The sequence below is a fragment of the Globicephala melas genome, chromosome 8 (genome assembly GCF_963455315.2).
Source record: "Globicephala melas chromosome 8, mGloMel1.2, whole genome shotgun sequence".
In the NCBI taxonomy this organism is placed as follows: domain Eukaryota; kingdom Metazoa; phylum Chordata; class Mammalia; order Artiodactyla; family Delphinidae; genus Globicephala; species Globicephala melas.
In genome coordinates, this window is record NC_083321.1 from 87,716,158 (window position 1) to 87,735,972 (window position 19,815).

The 19,815-nt window shown below is 39.7% G+C and overlaps 1 protein-coding gene across 7 annotated transcripts in view; it reads right to left on the reverse strand.

Annotated features, from left to right (window-relative positions):
- The window catches only part of ALG9 (ALG9 alpha-1,2-mannosyltransferase), a 107,646-nt gene that overhangs the window by 23,052 nt on the left and 64,779 nt on the right, over positions 1-19,815 (reverse strand). For all 7 annotated transcript variants that reach the window (XM_030836760.2, XM_030836770.2, XM_030836804.3 and 4 more), the window contains exon 14: positions 2,087-2,217. In XM_030836760.2, the coding sequence (XP_030692620.1) occupies positions 2,087-2,217 (131 nt within the window). The remainder of the gene's footprint in view (positions 1-2,086; positions 2,218-19,815) is intronic.

Below are 19,815 nucleotides of genomic sequence, written 5' to 3' on the forward strand. Positions count from 1 at the left end.
CTTCATCTGGGACATATTCCTCTGCCATCTCATTTTGTCTAACTTGCTGTGCTTGTGGTTTCTGTTCCACAGGCTGCAGCACTGTATTTCTTCTTGCTTCTGCTGGCTGCCCCCTGGTGGATGAGGCTGTCTAAGAGGCTTGTGCAGTTTTCCTGGTGGGAGGGACTGGGTGCATAGTGCTGGGTCTTGTCCCTCTGGTGGGCAGGGCCATATCTGGGAGGTGTGTTTATTATTGGGCAGCTGTTTATTCAGGAAGACTTTAAGGGACTTCCCTGGCGGTCCAGTGGTTAAGACTCCGCTTTCCAATGCAGGGGGTGCAGGTTCAATCCCTGGCCAGGGAGCTAAGATCCCACATGCCTCGGGGGCAAAACACCAAAAAACATAAAGCAGAAGCAATACTGTAACAAATTCAATAAAGACTTTAAAAATGGTCCACATCAAAAAAAAAAAAAAATCTTTAAAAAAAAAAAGACTTTAAGCAGCCTGTCTGCTAATGGGTGAAGCTATGTTCCCACCCTGTTGGTTGTTTGGCCTGAGGCATCCTAGCACTCAGGAGCCTACAGGCTGTTGGGTGGGGTCAGGTCTTGGTGAGAAAATGGCAGCCTCCTAGAAGGCCCATGTCAATGAGCACTTGTCAGAGCCACTGCAGCCACTGTCCCTGTCCCCACAGTGAGCCACAGCCGCCCCCTGCCTCTGCAGGTGACCATCCAACCCCAACAGGTAAGCCCGGCCCAGTCTCTTATGAGGTCACCACTTTTTTCCCTGGGTCCTGGTGTGCATGACACCCAGTGTGTGCCCTCCAAGAGTGAAGTTTGTTTCCACCAGTCCTGTGGAATTCCTGTGGTCAAACACCAGTGGCCTTCAAAGTCAGACCTGGGGGCTCCTCCTCCTGTTGCCAGACCCCGAGACTGGGGAGCCCAGTGGGGGGCTCAGAACTTTCACTCCTGTGGGAGAACTTCTGTGGTGTAATTATTTTCCAGTTTGTGGGTTGCCCACTTGGCATGTATGGGATTTGATTTTATTGCGATTGCACCCCTCCTACCATCTCGCTGTGGCTTCTTCTGTGTCTTTGGAGATAGGCTATCCTTTTTGGTAGGTTCCAGTGTTTTTTTGTCAGTGTTTGTTCAGCAGTTAGTTGTGATTTTGGTGTTTCCATAAGAAGGCGTAAGCTCACGTCCTTCTACTCCGCCATCTTGCCTCCTTCCTCCCCTGCTAGTTTTGCTTTGACCCCTCCAATCTCTCAAGTCCCTATGCCCCCACCATTCCACTAAAATGGCTTTTATCAGCTGCCAAATCCAATGAACAATTGTTATATTAATCAAACGGACTTGATTTATCAGTAGGTTCTAATCACTCCCTCTTCCTGAAAATATTTTCTTCCCTGTTTCTGAGTCCCAAACCTGCCTCTCAAGACCTGGTCCTCTACCTTTTTGTTTCTGCCTGATTTCTTGGATCCTGGCTCTGCCCAGCAGGCCTCCCTGGACCTCCTTAACTTCAACTGTCTGTCTACCTGGACCTCTGCCCACAGACAACCTACACCTTTCTAACTCTCCCCCACTCCTTCACCTGGATATCCTGACTCAACCTCTTATCATGAATTCTGAGGCTTTTCTGAAGAGCCAGCCAAGCCCTGGTCTATTTGGTCTCACTACTTAAGATCTAGTAAGGCCTGGCCCCATCTCTGACTGAGCCTTGAGCCCAAAAATAATGCGGATATGAACTTCTAGCTCCTTAAAGAACACAGTCAATCTTCCTAACAGTATTAGAAAACTCTTGGTTAAGAAAGTTGAAGTTGATTGCCAAAAATAATCAAACACTTATTTGTGTTTTCTTCAGTGGATCTATCTGTTTAGATTCTGTTATTTGAATGATACCAGAATATACTTTGTACTCTGATGCCTAGAAAAGAAGAGCACTCTTTTAGATTTCTCAGGGAACTGGACAAGAATAGAAGATGTTTGGGCCCAAATAAAAATAAAATTAAATGGCTACTAGAGTTAGCCCAGGACTGGAAGTTATTCAATCCCAGATTCCAATTTTTGCCCTTACTAATCCCAGTACATTTCTTAGGACTAAAGCCACATACCTAGATGCATCAAGGAATGGTCTGTAGGCCAAGTTGATCCATTCTTCTCTATTGGATGAATATTTTGGCTCCCGGGGTGTTTCTCTCATGGTGTCCAAATCCACTAAATAATGGCATTTATTGATGTCAATCTGCAACAGAGAAAGGCCAACTCTTCATCAGTAATTGCAAAGGTTCTTTCAGGGTAAGAAACATCAACTATAATCCTAAGAATTCCCACAGGGTTTTAGAAGCACAAACATCTAAGTCCTCAGAAAATGTTACCAGTGCTCTCTTCACTCAGCTAAGAGTGCTGGGTGTGGGGGTGTTATTTAGGCTCCTGAGGGCAGGGGTGAGATATGCACTCACCCAGCCAAAGTTCACTTTACTGTGCACCTGAAACTAGCACAATATTGTAAATCAATGATAGTCCCAAAAAATACAGTACACAAGTTTCTATGAGATTAAATAAAAACCCAAAGATGGAAATCATTACTGTGATATTGTGATTTATAATCAAATTTTTTTTTGGTCTTCTTCCAATGTTTCTGGTTCAGAGCACCCCAAACCCTTGTAATTTCCTAAGCCATGAGAGCAATGGGAGCATCTTTTGTTATAATATTCAGTCTCTTGTCCTCAGTTCCTGAAATCCCTTCAAAGCCATAATGGTGAAAGGGGTGTCTTGTTATTCATAACAAGCCCCTTTCAACCGCAACTGAGCTTATGTTAATGAGGTGAATTTTGAAAATCCTGTAAAGATGGGAGGAGGTGCTGGTCACCAGTTGAACTAACCATGTGAAAAGAAGGTTGGACCTTTCAGCCACTGGGGGAGGGGGAGGGGCTGGAGATTGGCCAATGATTTAATCAATCATGCCTGTGTAATGAAGCCTCCATAAAACCCTAAAAGGACAAGTTCGGAAAGCTTCCAGGTTGGTGAACACGTGGAGATTCGGGAAGAGTGCTGCACCTGGAAAGGGCATGAAGATCCCCAATCTTCCCCTATACCTTGCCCTATTCATCTCTTCCATCTGGCTGTTCCTGAATTATATCCTTTTATAATAAACCAATAATCTAGTAAGTAAAATATTTCTCTGTTTTTGCCACTCTAGCAAATTAATCAAACACAAGGAGAGGGTCATGTGAACCTCTGCTTTATATTCAGTCAGAAGTATAGGGAACAACCTGGACTTACAACCAGCACCTAAAGTTCAAGGAGGGGGTCACAGCTCCAATCTGTAGCCAGGCAGTCAGAAACAGGTAACAACCTGGGCTTAAGATTGGCGTCTGAAGTAGGCAGGAGAAGGGGGCAGTCTTGTAGGACTGAGCCCACAATCTGTGGAATCTGATGGTATCTCTGAGTAGACAGTGTAAGAATTGTGTTGAGTTGTAAGACACCCAGATGGTGTCTGAGAATTGCTGTTACTGTGGAGAACCCCCCCAACACTCAATATTAGAAAGTGGATCCCAGAACCCTCTTAATTACTAATGTAGTCAGCTAAAGAAAAGTAAATCTCAAAGGAAAGTTGCATTTTTTACATGCAACTATGTTACACATACTATTTTTTAAATCATTATATAAAGGCCTATAGGGGATTATTAATTCCTATTTTATAAATGAGGAAGCCAAGACTCAGAGACAAATTATGTAACTTCATTTTTTTCAAGATCTATATTAAGCCCCTACAATGTACGAGGCATTAGTAAGTTAAAGCTAATGATACAGAATTAAATAAATAGCATGCAGTTCTTGCCCTAAAAGGATTTATAATCCTAACCAAAATCACATGAGTTTATAGTAGAGCCATATTTGGACTCAGGTCAGTGTGACTTCCAAAGTCATACATCAAGACTGCCAAAAATGACCGAATCAGAGGGGAAGTACCCTCAGGAGCTCATTTAAATGTTTCTTAAAAATTAAAACCAAAAATGATTTGTCCTAGAAATCCAGGTTTCAGCCAAGATAAAAATCATTTGAAATATGAATAGAAACATAGCAAATCTCATATTTAACAGTGAAGGGTTGAAAGCTTTTCCTTTGGAATCAGGAAAACGTCAAGGCTGCTTATTATCATTACTCTATTCAACACTGTACTAGAGGTTCTAGTCAGCAGGGTAAGATACAAGGAAGAAACAAATGGCAGAAGAAATGAAAAGAAACAAACAAAAGTCCTTCATTTATCACAATGATTGATATATATAAAATCCAAAAGAATCAACATAAATTTTGGGGATTAAGAGAGTTTATCAAACTTTAAACTATTTATAGAATGTAAAATTAACATCATATGTTCCTATATAACAGTGGTAAACAACATATTAAATTACATTTTAAAAAATTATGTATTTTCAAATTACATTATAAAAATATCATTCAAAAGGATTTGAAAACATGTGTCTTGGAATAAATCTAACGAGATATGGGCAAGTCCTCTGTAAAGAATTACAGAATTTTATTGACTAGTCTATCAACTGATGAATTTATAATATGGTATATTCATATAATCAAAATGTGGTATATACATGCAATGGAATATTATTCAGTCTTAAAAAGGGTACATACTACAACAAAGATGAGCCTTGAAAACATTGTGCTGAGTGAAAGAAATGAGACACAAAAGACCATATTTTGTGTGACTCCGCTTAACATGAAATGTCCAGTAGAGGCAAATCCATGAAGACAGAAGGCAGATTAGTGGTTGCTAAGGATTGGAGGAGTGACAACTTAATGCACATGGGGGTTTTTTTGGGGGGGGGAGGAGATGATGAAATGCTCTGAAATTAGATAGTGCTGGTGGTCGTATAACATTATGAATGTACTGAAAGCCACTGAAAAAGTTCTGGAGGTAGAGAGTGGTGATGGTTGCACAACCGTGTGACTGTTCTTAATGCAGCTGAAGTGTATACCTAAAAATGATTAAAATGGTAAATTTGATGATAAAATATTGTTGAAATATGAACTTTACCTCAAAAAATTTTTTGATAAACAATAAAGTAGACCTTATTACATGGAGAGATAAACCTTATTTCTAGATTTAAGACTCACTATTATAAAGATGTAAATTCTAAATAAATTGATAGATTAAATGCAATCTCAATAAAAATGCCAACAGACTTTTTTGATGAAACTTGACAAGCTGAGTCTAAAATGTATATGGAAATGCAAAAGGACAAGGATAGCCAAGGCACTCTTAGAAAAGAACAAGGTGGGGACTTATTTACTATAAAGTTATAGTAATTAAGACAATGAGGTATTAGTGCAGGAATATAACAGACCACTGAATAGAACAGAGCCTGGAACAGATACAGGCACATATGGACCCTGATCTATGACAGAAGTGACACCTCAGAGCAGTGGTGAAAGTATCTCTCTTCACTAATTGGTGCTGGGACAACTGGATATCCATTGGGGGAAAAATGAAATTGGACCTCTGTACACAATGAATAAACAACAAGGTCCTACTGTATAGCACAAAGAACTATATTCAATATCCCGTGGTAAACCATAGTGGGAAAGAATATAAAAAAGAATATGTGTGTATATATCTATATCTATATATAACTGAATCACTTTGCTGTATAGCAGAAATTAATACAACGCTGTAAATCAACTATACATCAATAAAAAAATTGATAATGTAAAAAAAATCAACTTCAGATGGATTACAGAACTAAATGTGAAAAACAAAGCTCTTGGAAGATAATATGGCAGACTATCATCAAAATCTTACGTATGGCAAAAGTCATTTTAGACAAACACAAAAAGTATTAACTATAAAAAAAATGATGAATAAATTTGGCTACCTTAAAATTGGGAATATCCGTTCATCAAAGACACGAATAAGAGAGTAAAGAGATGAGACACAGAATGGAAGAAGATACATGTGACACATTAACAATCAAGTATTCATATCTAGAATATATAAAGAACACCTGCTGATCAGTAAGACAAAAATGGACCATTCAACAGAAAAATAGGCAAATGACTTGAATAGGTACTTCATAAGAAGAAATCTAAACAGCCAAAAACAAATGAAACAGTACTCAACCTCATGAGTAACCAAGGAAATACAAATCAAAATTACAACGAAAAATTACAATACCAAATGTAGGCCAGAATGTGGAACAATTCTTATACGTTGCTGGAGGGAGATTAAGTTGGTACAAGATTTTTAGAAAACTATTTGGCAGAATCTACTAAAATTGAACATACGCAATTCTTATGATCCAACAATTCTACTCCTAGGTATTACAATGAACCATATGGAATCATTAATATGTGACTGGTCCACAAAAATGATACTTTCAGGGACTTCCCTGGCAGTCCAGTGGTTAGGACTCTGCGCTTCCACTGCAGGGAGGCACAGGTTCGATCCCTGGGCAGGGAACTAAGAATTTGCAAGCTGCACGACACAGGAAAAAAAATAAGGTAATTTCACATGGTTCAAGGTAATGTATATCCAACGGGAATTCATGAACCAAAAGACAAGTTCAAGAATGTTCAAAGTGGGGACTTCCCTGGTGGTGCAGTGGTTAACAATCCGCCTGCCAATGCAGAGGACATGGGTTTGATCCCTGGTCTGAGAAGATCCCACATGCCGTGGAGCAGCTAAGTCCGTGAGCCACAACTACTAAGCCTACACTCTAGAGCCCGCGAGCCACAACTGCTGAGCCCACATGCCACAGCTACTGAAGCCTGCACACTTAGAGCCCATACTCCTCAACAAGAGAAGTCAACGCAATGAGAAGCCTGCACACCACAACGAAGAGTAGCCCCTGCTCACCACAACTAGAAAAAGCCCACGTGCAGCAACGAAGACCAAATGCAGCCATAAATAAATAAATAAATAAATTTGTTTTAAAAAAAAGAATGTTCAAAGTGGCATTATTTACAGCTGGCCCAGACTGGAAAGAACCAAACAACTATCAAAAGTAAAATAATATAGTCATACAATGAAATACTCTAATAAAAGAGAACAAACTACAGCTATATTCAACAATGTGTAATTACAAACAAAACATTAAGTAAAAGGATCAAGACCCATAAAAATGCAATATGATTCCATGTATATGAAGCTCAAAAATAGGCAAAATGAATTTATGTTGTTTAGGAATGCATATAAAAGCGGTAAATCTAAAGAGAAAAGCAAGGAGATTATCACCATGAAAGTCAGGAGACTCCTGAAGGGGGAACTGGGTAGTGATCAAAAGGAATTGTTGGGGGAGCTTCTGGGTGCTGGTAATGTTCTAGTATTTGACCTGGGATGATTACACAGGTATTTGTTCTATTATTATTAATTATTATTAATTTACTGTACATTTATGTTTTGTGCACATTTAGGCTTATGGGTTATACACAATTGAATGTTTGAAAAAGTGCGTATAAAAACAACTTGGTCATCTCTGGCTTACAGTAAACTTGGTTCTTCCCCAACCTCTAACTCACAGTAATGTTCTCATTCTCTCCCAGCATTATTTATATGTAAAAGAGACTTCAGTCTCACATCTGTCTCTACATATGGGCTATTCCTCCGGGGAGAGAAAGCACACTGAGAATTGACGTCAGACCCAATTCCATTCCTCATAACTCTCTAAAAATGACCCTTTGCATAAACACTCCAGGAAGCAGCCTTTTTGGTCTGAACACCCACTCTGTAGCTCCCAAGGATTTTAAAAACATGAAACAAGTTTTTAAAAGCTCTGCCAGCACCATGTCTCTGTAATCAAATAGAACCAGCAAGGGGTAAAGATTCATGGTCTCATGCCTAGACCTCCTTTGGTGAGGGAGCTCTGAGTATGACATTTCAATACTTGACCTCAGCCTGGCCTTTTCTGGCTAGGCATACTACAGGTCTGATTATCTAGTTTTGGTGCTGGATACATGGTCTACCAGAGATGTGGGTAGTAACTAATTAATACCCAACTACACCAGTTAGCTTTAGGCTTCACTCATCACACCATCCATATGCAAATTTCATTTAAAGTTTTTAGAAAGATACTAAGGCAAAATCATATTAATTGAAATACTAATCCATTTAAAAAAATGTAACCTCTTTTCATGCTTCCTGAGAAGCAGCTGCTGAACATTCTTTTTTTCTAGGAATCAGTTACTGAACAACTAAAATACACAAGGACAAAGGTCTCTGGCAGAAAATGGTTAAGTATGATCAAGGGCAGATTCTCTAATAGAGAAGAAATACAGTGGTTAAAAAAGGAGCCCAAAATAAAAAGGCAACCTATGGAAAGAGAAAAAGTATTTGGAAACCATATATCTGATAAGGGGTTAATACCCAAAATTTATAAGGCACTCATACAACTCAACAGCAAAAAGCCAAATAATATGATTTAAAATGGGCAAAGGACCTGAATAGACCCTTTTCCAAAGAAGACATACAAATGGCCAACAGGTACACAAAAAGGTGCTCAATATCACCAATCATCAGGGAAATGCAAAACAAAACCACTATGAGATTATCACCTCATATCTGACAGAATGGCTATCATCAAAAAGACAAGAGATAACAAGCAATGGCGAATATGTGGAGAAAAGAGAACCCTTGTACTGTTGGTAGGAACGGGAACTCGCATAGCCATGATGGAAAACAGTATGGAGGTTCCTCAAAAAAATCAAAAATAGAACTACCATATCATCCAGCAATCCCACTTTTGGTATGTATCTGAAAGAAATGAAATCACTACCTTGAAGCAATATCTGCGCCCCTGATGTTGAACTCATAGAAACAAAGTGGAATGGTGGTTGCGAGGGACTGGGGGAAATGGAGAGATGTTGGTCAAATTTCAGTTATAGATGATGAAGTTTTAGGGACCTAATGTACAGCATGGTGACTACAGTTAACAATACAGTGTTGCATACTTGAAATCACCTAAGAGAGTAGACCTTAAATGTTCTCACCACAAAAAAATGGTAACTACATGAGATGATGGATGCCTTAACTAACTTATTGTGGTAATCATTTCACAATATATACATATACCAAATCATCACATTGTATACCTTAAACTTACACAATGTTATTTGTCAATTATACCTCAATAAAGCCGAAAAAAAATTTTATTTAAAAAATTAGAGGCTTCCGGTCAAGATGGCAGTGGGGGTGGACGTGGAGTTCGTGTCTCCCCACAACTAGGGCGCCTGCCAGACGCTAGTGGGGGACCTGACCGCCTAAGGAGACAGGAAGAACCCCTCAGCGACCAGGTAGGACATAGGGGGAGTGAGAGGGGAGGCAAAGTGGAGGCTAGACAGGACTGGAGCCTCTGAGGGGTGGCTGGGAGTGGGGAGGGGTTCTCACGCCTGGAGGAACCCTGATCCTCCGAGACATTTCCCTGCCCAGTCGGGCCCGGGAAGCCTGTGGGGCTCCCAGGAAGGGTCCTCCACCATCCGAGGCCCCCTCTGGGCCACGTTGGTCCTAGGGGTGTAGGAGGGAGGTGGGGGGAGAAGAGGAGAAGCTGGCAGGGGGGGCCCTCAAGGACTGGAGGATCCAGGGAGGTGCAGAGGGCATTTCCCCCACTCACCCAGGCCTGGGAAGACTGCTGGGCTCCCAGGTCTGGCTCTCCATTCCCCGGGGTCCTCTCCAGCCTCATGGTTCCTAGGGGCATGGGAGGGAGGGAGCGGGGTGGGGGGGAAGAGGAGGGGAGGCAGATGATGGGGGGAATCCTCCAGGACCAGAGGATCAGGGGAGGCCCAGCGGGCATCTCCCCTGCCCACTTGGCCCTGGGAAGCCTACTAGGATTCCAGGTCTGCTCCCCTGCTTTCTGGGGCCCCCTCCGCCATGTGGATCCTAGGGGCATAGGAGGGAGGGATGGGCAAAGAAGAAGAGAGGCCAACAGGGAGGGGCCCTCTGGGATGGGAGGATCAGGGGGAAACACAGCTGGCTGGCGTTTCCCCCACCCACTTGGGCCCAGTGATCCTGCTGGCGTCCTGGCCCTGGCCCTCTGCCCTCGAAGGCCAGAGGCACTCCTGGGCCCCTCCGGCTGAGATGAGCCTAAGCCCCACCCCCAACCCCCCAGGGCCTTTTCCGGCCCTGTGGTCCTAAGCAAAGGCCCTGCCCACTGCCTAAACCCCGCCCCTGCCTAAGCCTCACCCTCCACAGCCAAGGCTTTTTTTCCTTTTCTCCTCTTTTTTACTATTATGCTTCTGTTTTACCTTCCAGTTCTTGTTTCATCTATATTTTTATTTTTTTATTCTTTGTAACATATCTGTTAGTTTTCTAATCTTATTTTATTTTTTACTCTTTGTTATTGTTCTGCTATTTTTCCTTTTTTTTTTTTTTTTTGCCACCCTGCATGGCTTGTGGGATCTTGGTGCATGAGACAGGGATCAGGCCTGAGCTCCTGTGGTGGGAGCTCTGAGTCCAAACCACTGGATTAACAGAGAATCTCAGACACCAGGGAATATTCATAGGAATGAGGTCTCCTGGAGTTCCTCATTCTTGGCACCAGACCCACCTCTACCCAACAGCCTACAAACTCCAGTGATGGAAGCCTCAGGCCAAACAACCAGTAAGACAGGAACACAATCTCACCCATTAAAAAAAAAAAAAAAAAAATATATATATATATATATATATATATCACAGATGAAAGAGCAAGGTAAAAACCTACGAGACCAAATAAATGAAGAGGAAATAGGCAACCTACCTGAAAAAGAATTCAGAGTAATGATAGTAAAGATGATCCAGAATCTCAAAAATAGAATGGAGGCATGAATTGAGAAAATACAAGAAATGTTTACAAAGATCTAGAAGAACTAAAGAACAAAAAAACAGAGATGAACAACACAATAACTGAAATGAAAAATACACTAGAAGGAATCAAGAACAGAATAACTGAGGTAGAAGAACGAATAACTGAGCTGGAAGACGGAATGGTGGAAATAACTGCCAAGGAGCAGAATAAAGAGAAAAGAATGAAAAGAACTGAAGACAATCTAAGAGACCTCTGGGACAACACTAAACGCACCAACATTCAAATTATAGGGGTCCCAGAAGAAGAAGAGAAAAAGAAAGGGTCTGAGAAAATATCTGAAGAGATTATAGTGGAAAACTTCCCTCACATGGGAAAGGAAATAGTCACCCAAGCCCAGGAAGTGCAGAGAGTCTCATACAGGATAAACCCTAAGAGAAACACACCAAGACATATTAATCAAACTAACAAAAATTAAATTCAAAGAAAAAATATTAAAAGCAGCAAGGGAAAAGCAGAAAATAACATACAAAGGAATCCCCATAAGGTTATCAGCTGATTTCTCAGCAGAAACTCTGCAGGCCAGAAGGGAGTGGCAGGATATACTTAAAGTGATGAAAGAGAAAAATCTACAAGCAAGATTACTCTACCCAGCAAGTAACTCATTCAGATTTGACTGAGAAATCAAAAGCTTTACAGACAATCAAAAGCTAAGAGAATTCAGCACCACCAAACCAGCTTTACAACAAATGCTAAAGGAACTTCTCTAGGTGGGAAACACAAGAGAAGAAAAAGACCCACAAAAACAAACCCAAACAATTAAGAAAATGGTAATAGGAGAATACAAATCAATAATTACCTTAAATGTAAATGGATTCAATGCTCCAACCAAAAGACACAGGCTGGCTGAATGGATACAAAAACAAGACCCATATATATGCTGTCTACGAGAGACCCACATCAGACCTAGGGACACATACAGACTGAAAGTGAAGTGATAGAAAAAGATATTCCATGCAAATGGAAATCAAAAGAAAGCTGGAGTAGCAATATTCATATCAGATAAAATAGACTTTAAAATAAAGACTGTTACAAGAGATAAGGAAGGACACTATGTAATGATAAAGGGATCAACCCAAGAAGAAGCTATAACAATTATAAATATTTATGCACCCAACAAAGGAGCACTTCAATACATAAGGCAAATGCTAACAACCATAAAAGGGGAAATTGACAGTAACATAATAATAGTAGGGGACTTTAACACGCAACTTACACCAATGGACAGATCATCCAAACAGAAAATAAACAGGGAAACACAAGTTTTAAATGGCACAGTAAGCCAGATAGATTTAACTGATATTTACAGGACATTCCACCAAAAGTGGCAGAATACATTTTCTTCTCAAGTGCACACGGAACATTCCCCAGGATCTATCACATCTTGAGTCAAAAATCAAGCCTCGGAAAATTTAAGAAAACTGAAATCATATCAAGCATCTTTTCTGACCACAACGCTATGAGATTCAAAATCAATTACAGGAAAAAAAACTGTAAAAACCACAAATATATGGAGGCTAAACAGTGTGCTACTAAATAACCAAGACATCACTGAAGAAGTCAAAGAAGAAATAAAAAAATACATAGAAACAAATGACAATGAAAACACGACGACCCAAAACGTATAGGACTCAGCAAAATCAGTTCTAAGAGGGAATTTTATAGCAATTTAATCTCACCTCAAGAAACAAGAAAAATCTCAAATAAACAATCTAACCTTACAACTAAAGCAACCAGAGAAAGAACGAAGAAAAGTCAAAGTCAGTAGAAAGAAAGAAATCATAAAGATGAGAGCAGAAATAAATGAAATAGAAATGAAGAAAACAATAGCAAAGATCAATAAAACTAAGAGTTGGTTCTCTGAGAAGATAAACAAAATTGATAAACCTTTAGCCAGACACATCAAGAAAAAAAGGGACAGGATGCAAATCAATAAAATTAGAAATGAAAAAGGAGAAATCACAACTGACACCACAGAAATACAAAGGTTTATAAGAGACTACTACAAACAACTATATGCCCATAAAATGGACAACCACAAAGAAATGGACAAATCCTTGGAAAGGTACACTTTCCAAGACTGAACCAGGAAGAATTAGAAAATATAAACAGATCTATCACAAGTAATGAAATTGAAACTGTAATTAAGCTCTTCCAACAAACAAAAGTCCAGGACCAGATGGCTTCACAGACGAATTCTACCAAACATTTAGAGAAAAGCTAAGACCAATCCTTCTCAAACTCTTCCAAAAACTGCAGAGGGAGGAACACTCCCAAATTTGTTCTATGAAGCCACCAACACCCTGATACCAAAACCAGACAAAGGAATCACAAAAAAAGAAAATTACAGGCCAATATCACTAATGAACACAGAGGCAAAAATCCCAAACAAAATACTAGCAAACAGAATCCAACAACACATTAAAAGGATCATACACCATGATCAAGTGGGATTTATCCAAGGAATGAAAGTATTCTTCAATATACGCAAATCAACCAATGTTGATACACCATATTAACAAATTAAGGAATAAAAACCATATGATAATCTCAATAGATGCAGAAAAAGCTTTTGACAAAAATTCAACACCCATTTATGATAAAAACTCCCCAGAAAGTGGGCATAGAGGGAAACTACCTCAAGATAATAAAGCTCATATATGACAAACCGACAGCAAACATCATACTCAATGGTGAAAAACTGAAAGCACTTCCACTAAGATCAGGAACAAGACAAGGATGTCCACTCTCGCCACTCTTATTCAATATAGTTTTGCAAGTCCTAGCCACAGCTATCAGAGAAGAAAAAGAAACAAAAGGAATACAAATTGGAAAAGAAGAAAAACTGTCATTGTTTGCAGATGACATGATACTATACATAGAAAATCCTAAAGATGTCACCAGAAAACTAATCAACGAATTTGGTAAGGTTTCAGAATACAAAATTAAGAAATCTCTGGCATTCCTATACACTAACAACAAAAAATCAGAAAGAGAAATTAAGGAAACAATCCCATTTACCATCGCAACAAAAAGAATATAATACCTAGGAATAAACCTACCTAAAGAGGCAAAAGACTTGTACTCAGAAAACTATAAAACACTGATGAAAGAAATTAAAGATGACATAAACAGATGGAGAAATACACCATGTTCTTGGATTGGAAGAATCAATATTGTGAAAATGACTATACTACCCAAAGCAATCTACAGATTCAGTGCAATCCCTATCAAACTACCAATGTCATGCTTCACAAAATTAGAACAAAAAATTTTACAATTCGTATGGAAAACAAAAGACCCCAAACAGCCAAAGCAATCTTGAGAAAGAAAAGCAGAGCTGGAGGAATCAGGCTCTGTGACTTCAAACTATACTACAAAGCTACAGTAATCAAGACAGTATGGTACTGGCACAAAAACAGAAATACAGATCAATGGTAGAGGACAGAAAGCCCAGAGATAGACCCACGCACATATGGTCACCTAATTTATGACAAAAGAGACAAGAACATACAATGGAGAAAAGATAGCCTTTTCAATAAGTGGTGCTGGGAAAACTGGACAGCTACATGTAAAAGAATGAAATTAGAATACTACCTAACACCATACACAAAAATAAACTCAAAATGGATTAGAGACCTAAATGTAAGGCCAGATCCTATAAAACTCGTAGAGGAAAACAGGAAAAATGCTCTTTGACATAAACCACAGAAAGATCTTTTTTGACCCGCCTCCTAGAGTAATGAAAATTAAAAAATAAACAAATAGGACCTAATTAAACTTAAAAGCTTTTCTACAGCAAAGGAAACCATAAACAAGACAAAAAGACAACCTTCAGAATGGGAGAAAATATTTGCAAATGAAGAACGGACAAAGAATTAATCCCCAAAATATACAAACAGCTCATGCAGCTCAATATCAAAAAAACAAATAACCCAATTAAAAAATGGGTGGAAGACCTAAATAGACATTTCACCAAAGAAGACATATAGATGGCCAAGAGGCACATGAAAAGATGCTCAAGATCACTAATTATTAGAGAAATGTAAATCAAAACTACAATGAGGTATCACCTCACACTAGTCAGAATGGCCATCATCAAAAAATCTACAGACAATAAATGCTGGAGAGGGTGTGGAGAAAAGGGAATCCTCTTGCATTGCTGGTGGGAATGTAAATTAATACAGCCACTATGGAGAACAGTATAGAGATTCCTTAAAAAACTAAAAACAGAACTACCATATGACCCAGAAATCCCACTGGGTTTGCTGAGAAAACCATAATTCAAAAGGACACACGTACCCAAATGTTCACTGCAACACTATTTACAATACCCAGGACATGGAAACAACCTAAATGTCCAACGACAGATGAATGGATAAAGATGTGGTACATATATACAATGGAATATTACTCAGCCATAAAAAGGAACAAAATTGGGTCATTTGTAGAGATGTGGATGGACCTAGAGTCTGTCATACAGAGTGAAATAAGCCAGAAAGAGGAAAACAAATACTGTATATTAACGCATATATGTGGAATCTAGAAAAACGGTACAGATGAACCTATTTGTAGGGCACGAACAGAGACGCAGATGTAGAGAATGGACATGTGGACACAGAGGGGGAAGGGGAGGGTGGGATGAATTGGGAGATTAGGTTTGACATAAGTACACTACCATGTGTAAAACAGATAGCTAGTGGGAACCTGCTGTATAGCACAGGGAGCTCAGCTCAGTGCTCTGTGATGACCTAGCTGCGTCAGATGGGGTGGGGGGTGGGAGCGAGGTTCAAGAGGGAGGGGATATGGGGATATATGTATACGTATAGCTGACTCACTTCATTGTACAGCAGAAACTAACACAACGTTGTAAAGCAATTTTACTCCAATAAAAAAAACTACATAAAAATAAATAAATAATTTTTTTTTAAATTAGAAGAGGAACTCTAAGTCAGAGGCCTAGGTTCTGGTCTGGGCTCCAAAATAAACTAGCTGGGTGACTCACACTGATTTAAGTTTTTTATATCTCAACTTCTTCTTCAGTAAAAAATAAGGATAATACCATTTACCTCAAAGGGTTGTAATGAGGATTAAATGAGATGATTCGTTTAAATAATACTTGCAAACTATAAAGGACTAGTATGCAAATAGCTGTAATATTAGAAGGAATACTAATTACTTCTGTGAAATGTGAGAACTTGACTAATATAAAAGAACCGTGGAGCATTAGAGCCCGTTACAATGAATTATTCCTGTTGTCAACCTAGATTGGTGTTTACTGTCAATTCAAGTTATGCCCAATGTGTAGGACACAACAGTTACAATATTAACGACTCATAATCCTTGATTAGCAACCTCCACTAAATAATATCGAAATGAATCTTCTGGACTCAAAGAAATAGAAAAGAAACTTATTGTTACCAAAGGGAAGAGGGAGAGGGGAGGGACAAATTAGGAGTATGGGATTAACAGATAGAAACTACTACACATAAAATAGATAAGCAACAAGGCTTTACTGTATAGCACAGGGAATTATACCCATTATCTTGTATAACCTATAATGGAATATAATCTGCAGAAACCCTGAATCACTATGCTGTACACCTGAAACTGATGCAATATTATAAATCAACTATACTTCAATTTAAAAAAACTGGAAAAGTCAGTCTTCTGGGCATCATCAAAGCCTTTATTAAGTATCTATACTTAGGTGAATCCTAAAGCAGGGTATATAAAATTCCTGTAAGACATGTCTCTGTTTTTAAACTTAAAATTTAGGTCAGGAAATAATATTAGCACATATGAAATACAGAAAGTATTATAAGTAGAGTTCAGAGATGAAGAAATCACTGGGGGCTACACTAGTTGAAAAGCTTTCCTGGAGACGGTGGCAAATGTTAGAACAGAGAACAAAGGCAGAAAGGAGCATGGTTTACAGGGGAAAGAGGTGGAATATCTGCTTGTCCCAGGAGGTGTGTGTTGAGAAACAAAACTAGAGAGGCAGTCTGAGGACTGATAACCGAGGACCCAAATTAGGGGAATCTGGATTTTGTGCACCAGGAATCTACTCTAGGTTTTTTAACCAAGGAGTAATATAATTAAAAACGGGTCTCAGAACGAGAGGTCCGTATTGGTATGCTGGGGAGGGTGGGGCAAGGAAATGTTGGAGGAGAAGGCTGGAAGGACTCTAGTCACTATCACAGTATCCAGCTGTGAAGCGACCATACCTTGAAGCCCTATGGCAGGCAGAGCAAATGAAGGAAGCAGAAAGGGTAGACCTCAGGTCTATTTCAAAGGAAATCAATGACACCAAGACTTCTAATGCAGTGAACTGGGGAAAAGAAGGAATTGCAGTGAAGAATCAGTTTAGGTAAGATTGAGAAAAGGTGATAACTTGTGTTTCATCACCTGAGGTGGGAAGAAACATGGTGTATTCAAGGAACTGAAAGAAGGCCCATGTGACTAGAATACTGAGTTAAGAATTTTTTTTTTAATATTTATTTATCTACCTATCTAGATATCTATCTATCTGGCTGCACCAGGTCTTAGTCGCGGCACACGGGATCTTTTAGTTGCAGCACGCGGGATCTTTAGTTGTGGCACGAGGAACCTTTTAGTTGCGGCATGTGGGATCTTTAGCTGTGGCACGAGGGGTCTTTTAGTTGCAGCATGTGGGATCTTTAGTTGCAGCAGAGAAATCTTTTAGTGGCGGCATGCGGGATCTAGTTCCCTGACCAGGGATCAAACCCGGGCCCCCTGCATTGGGAGCACGGAGTCTTAACCGCTGCACCACCAGGAAAATCTGCTGAGTTAGAGTCTTCTGTTGCAACTGCCTGGAACACTCCCTGCTTCTACCTCAGAAATTCCTACTCACCCTTTAGATTTTAGCTAAAAATGATTTCCTAGGGAAGACTTCACTGTCCACTTAAACTAGGACAGGTCCCTAAATTACATGCTCTCATATCAACCAATACTTCTCCATTAAAACACTGCATAATTATAATTTATGAATCAATTGGGAAAATAGTAAATTCTATGGAAGCTGGAGCTGTATCTATCTCATTCATGCATGCATTCCAAAAACCTAGTACCTAGCATAGTACAAAGCACACAGTAGGTGCTAAGTAAATATATATTTAACAAATGTACCCAAGAGTGCATGAATAAAAAAGTGAAAGATGAGGGAGGAAAAGGTGAAAGGGTAGGAAAAGAGAAGAAAGAAGAGAGAGGAGCAGAAGACCCCAGAAAAAGTTTGGGGAGATACCTAAAGTACTGGGCAGAAGAAAGTGGCAGAAGTAGGGTATGAAAAGACCCCTTAGAGAGGTCGTAGGAGAAGGATCAAAGAAGTACACTGTTTTGAAACTCGGGGAGAGTGGACTTCAAAAGCCACAGAAAGGCTGTGGAGGAGGCTGAAGACTGAGAAAAAATAACAACAGGAATGGGTTTAACAGTTGTACCAAACAATAAATTTATTACAGCTTAGAATGTCGTGTGGGGACAAAGAAAGAACTAATAGTCTAACCTCCTTTTCTCAGTGACCTTCCCCGCTGTCTATCCAGCCGCCTGAGCCAAGCCCCCACAAGTCCTAAGGCAGGAAGGATGTGAACTTGCATTCATGCATCTATCAGTTGGAAACAACAATGACGCACATAGCTGTAAAAATAGAGATCTCTGGCAAGGGCCAACGTGAAGTTCAGGGAACATCACAGAGAAACCATCTCCATGTAGAAAACATCTTATTTCTCAAATGTCACTGAAAATTCTCTGGTAAACAAATGCAATAAAGAATCCTCTGAGTTTAAGGTGATGATGTGAAAGATCAATCGAAATCAATCGTCCTGTAACCTCCAAGGCAAGTGGGAGGACTGAAGCTGAAAAAACTGTTTAGACGCTTTGCCCAGAGCTAAGTAAAATTTGGTTCTAACTGAAGCTACCAAACAGCAACAATGGCTGACATACACTATGAATTTAATACTTAACTTTTAAGCAGTACTCAGGATGTCCTCTTTCTTTCCAAAACATGTAATACATTTTGATTCACTACATGTCTTCATGTCCCTCTGTGAGCAACTGTAGTGAGGCCCAGGACTCCTTATAGCTGAGCATTCTAAGCTCTGTGAAGGCAGGGACTGAGTCCCTCTTGATCAACACTGTCTCCCTGGTGCCTGATACAGTACCTGGCACACAGCAGGCAGTCACAAAGTATTTGCTGAAGGAAAGAATGGTCACCAGCTGCATCAGGATGCTGGGTAACTTCAAACATCAAAACTGAGACCAACTATCTGTAAGTGCCAAGAATTTCTTCCCTTAGCTTCTAAGCCCCAGGAGGACAACCTATTTCCTCCAAAATATACAATAAAGATCAAATCACATTGTGATAAATCTACTAAAAAGTCTCTAGCTATCAAAATGAGTTCAAGTTCTAGTAAACTGGCTACTAATTTTGAGTAAGGCTAGACAATTTATCATAACAAGATTTGATTTACTTAGATATTTTATAGAATAAAAAAATTAAAGTATGGGAGTTGCCTAGAAAAATCAATTTAAACAATTATTCTGGGATCCCACTACTGTGAATAGAATATGTAACTCCCTTCAGATCTATGAGTGCATTCCTGCTCTTGGGAAGGGGATTAGAGAACACAAAGAACACAGAAAATGAACAGAAGAATCACATTTAAGAGTAAACCAGGGACTTCCCTGGTGGTCCAGTGGTTGAGAACCCGTCTTGCAATGCAGAGGGCGCTGGTTTGATTCCTGGTCGGGGAACGAAGATCCCACATACTGCAGGGCAACTAAGCCTGCGAGCTGCAACGAAAAATCCCGTGAGCTGCAACTAAGACCTGACGCAGCCCATAAATAAATAAATAAATTAAAAAAAAAAAAGAGTAAACCAGGGACTTACCTGGTGGTCCAGTGGTACAGAATCCACCTTACCATGCGGGGGACACGGGTTCAATCCCTGGTCAGGGAACTAAGATCCCACATGC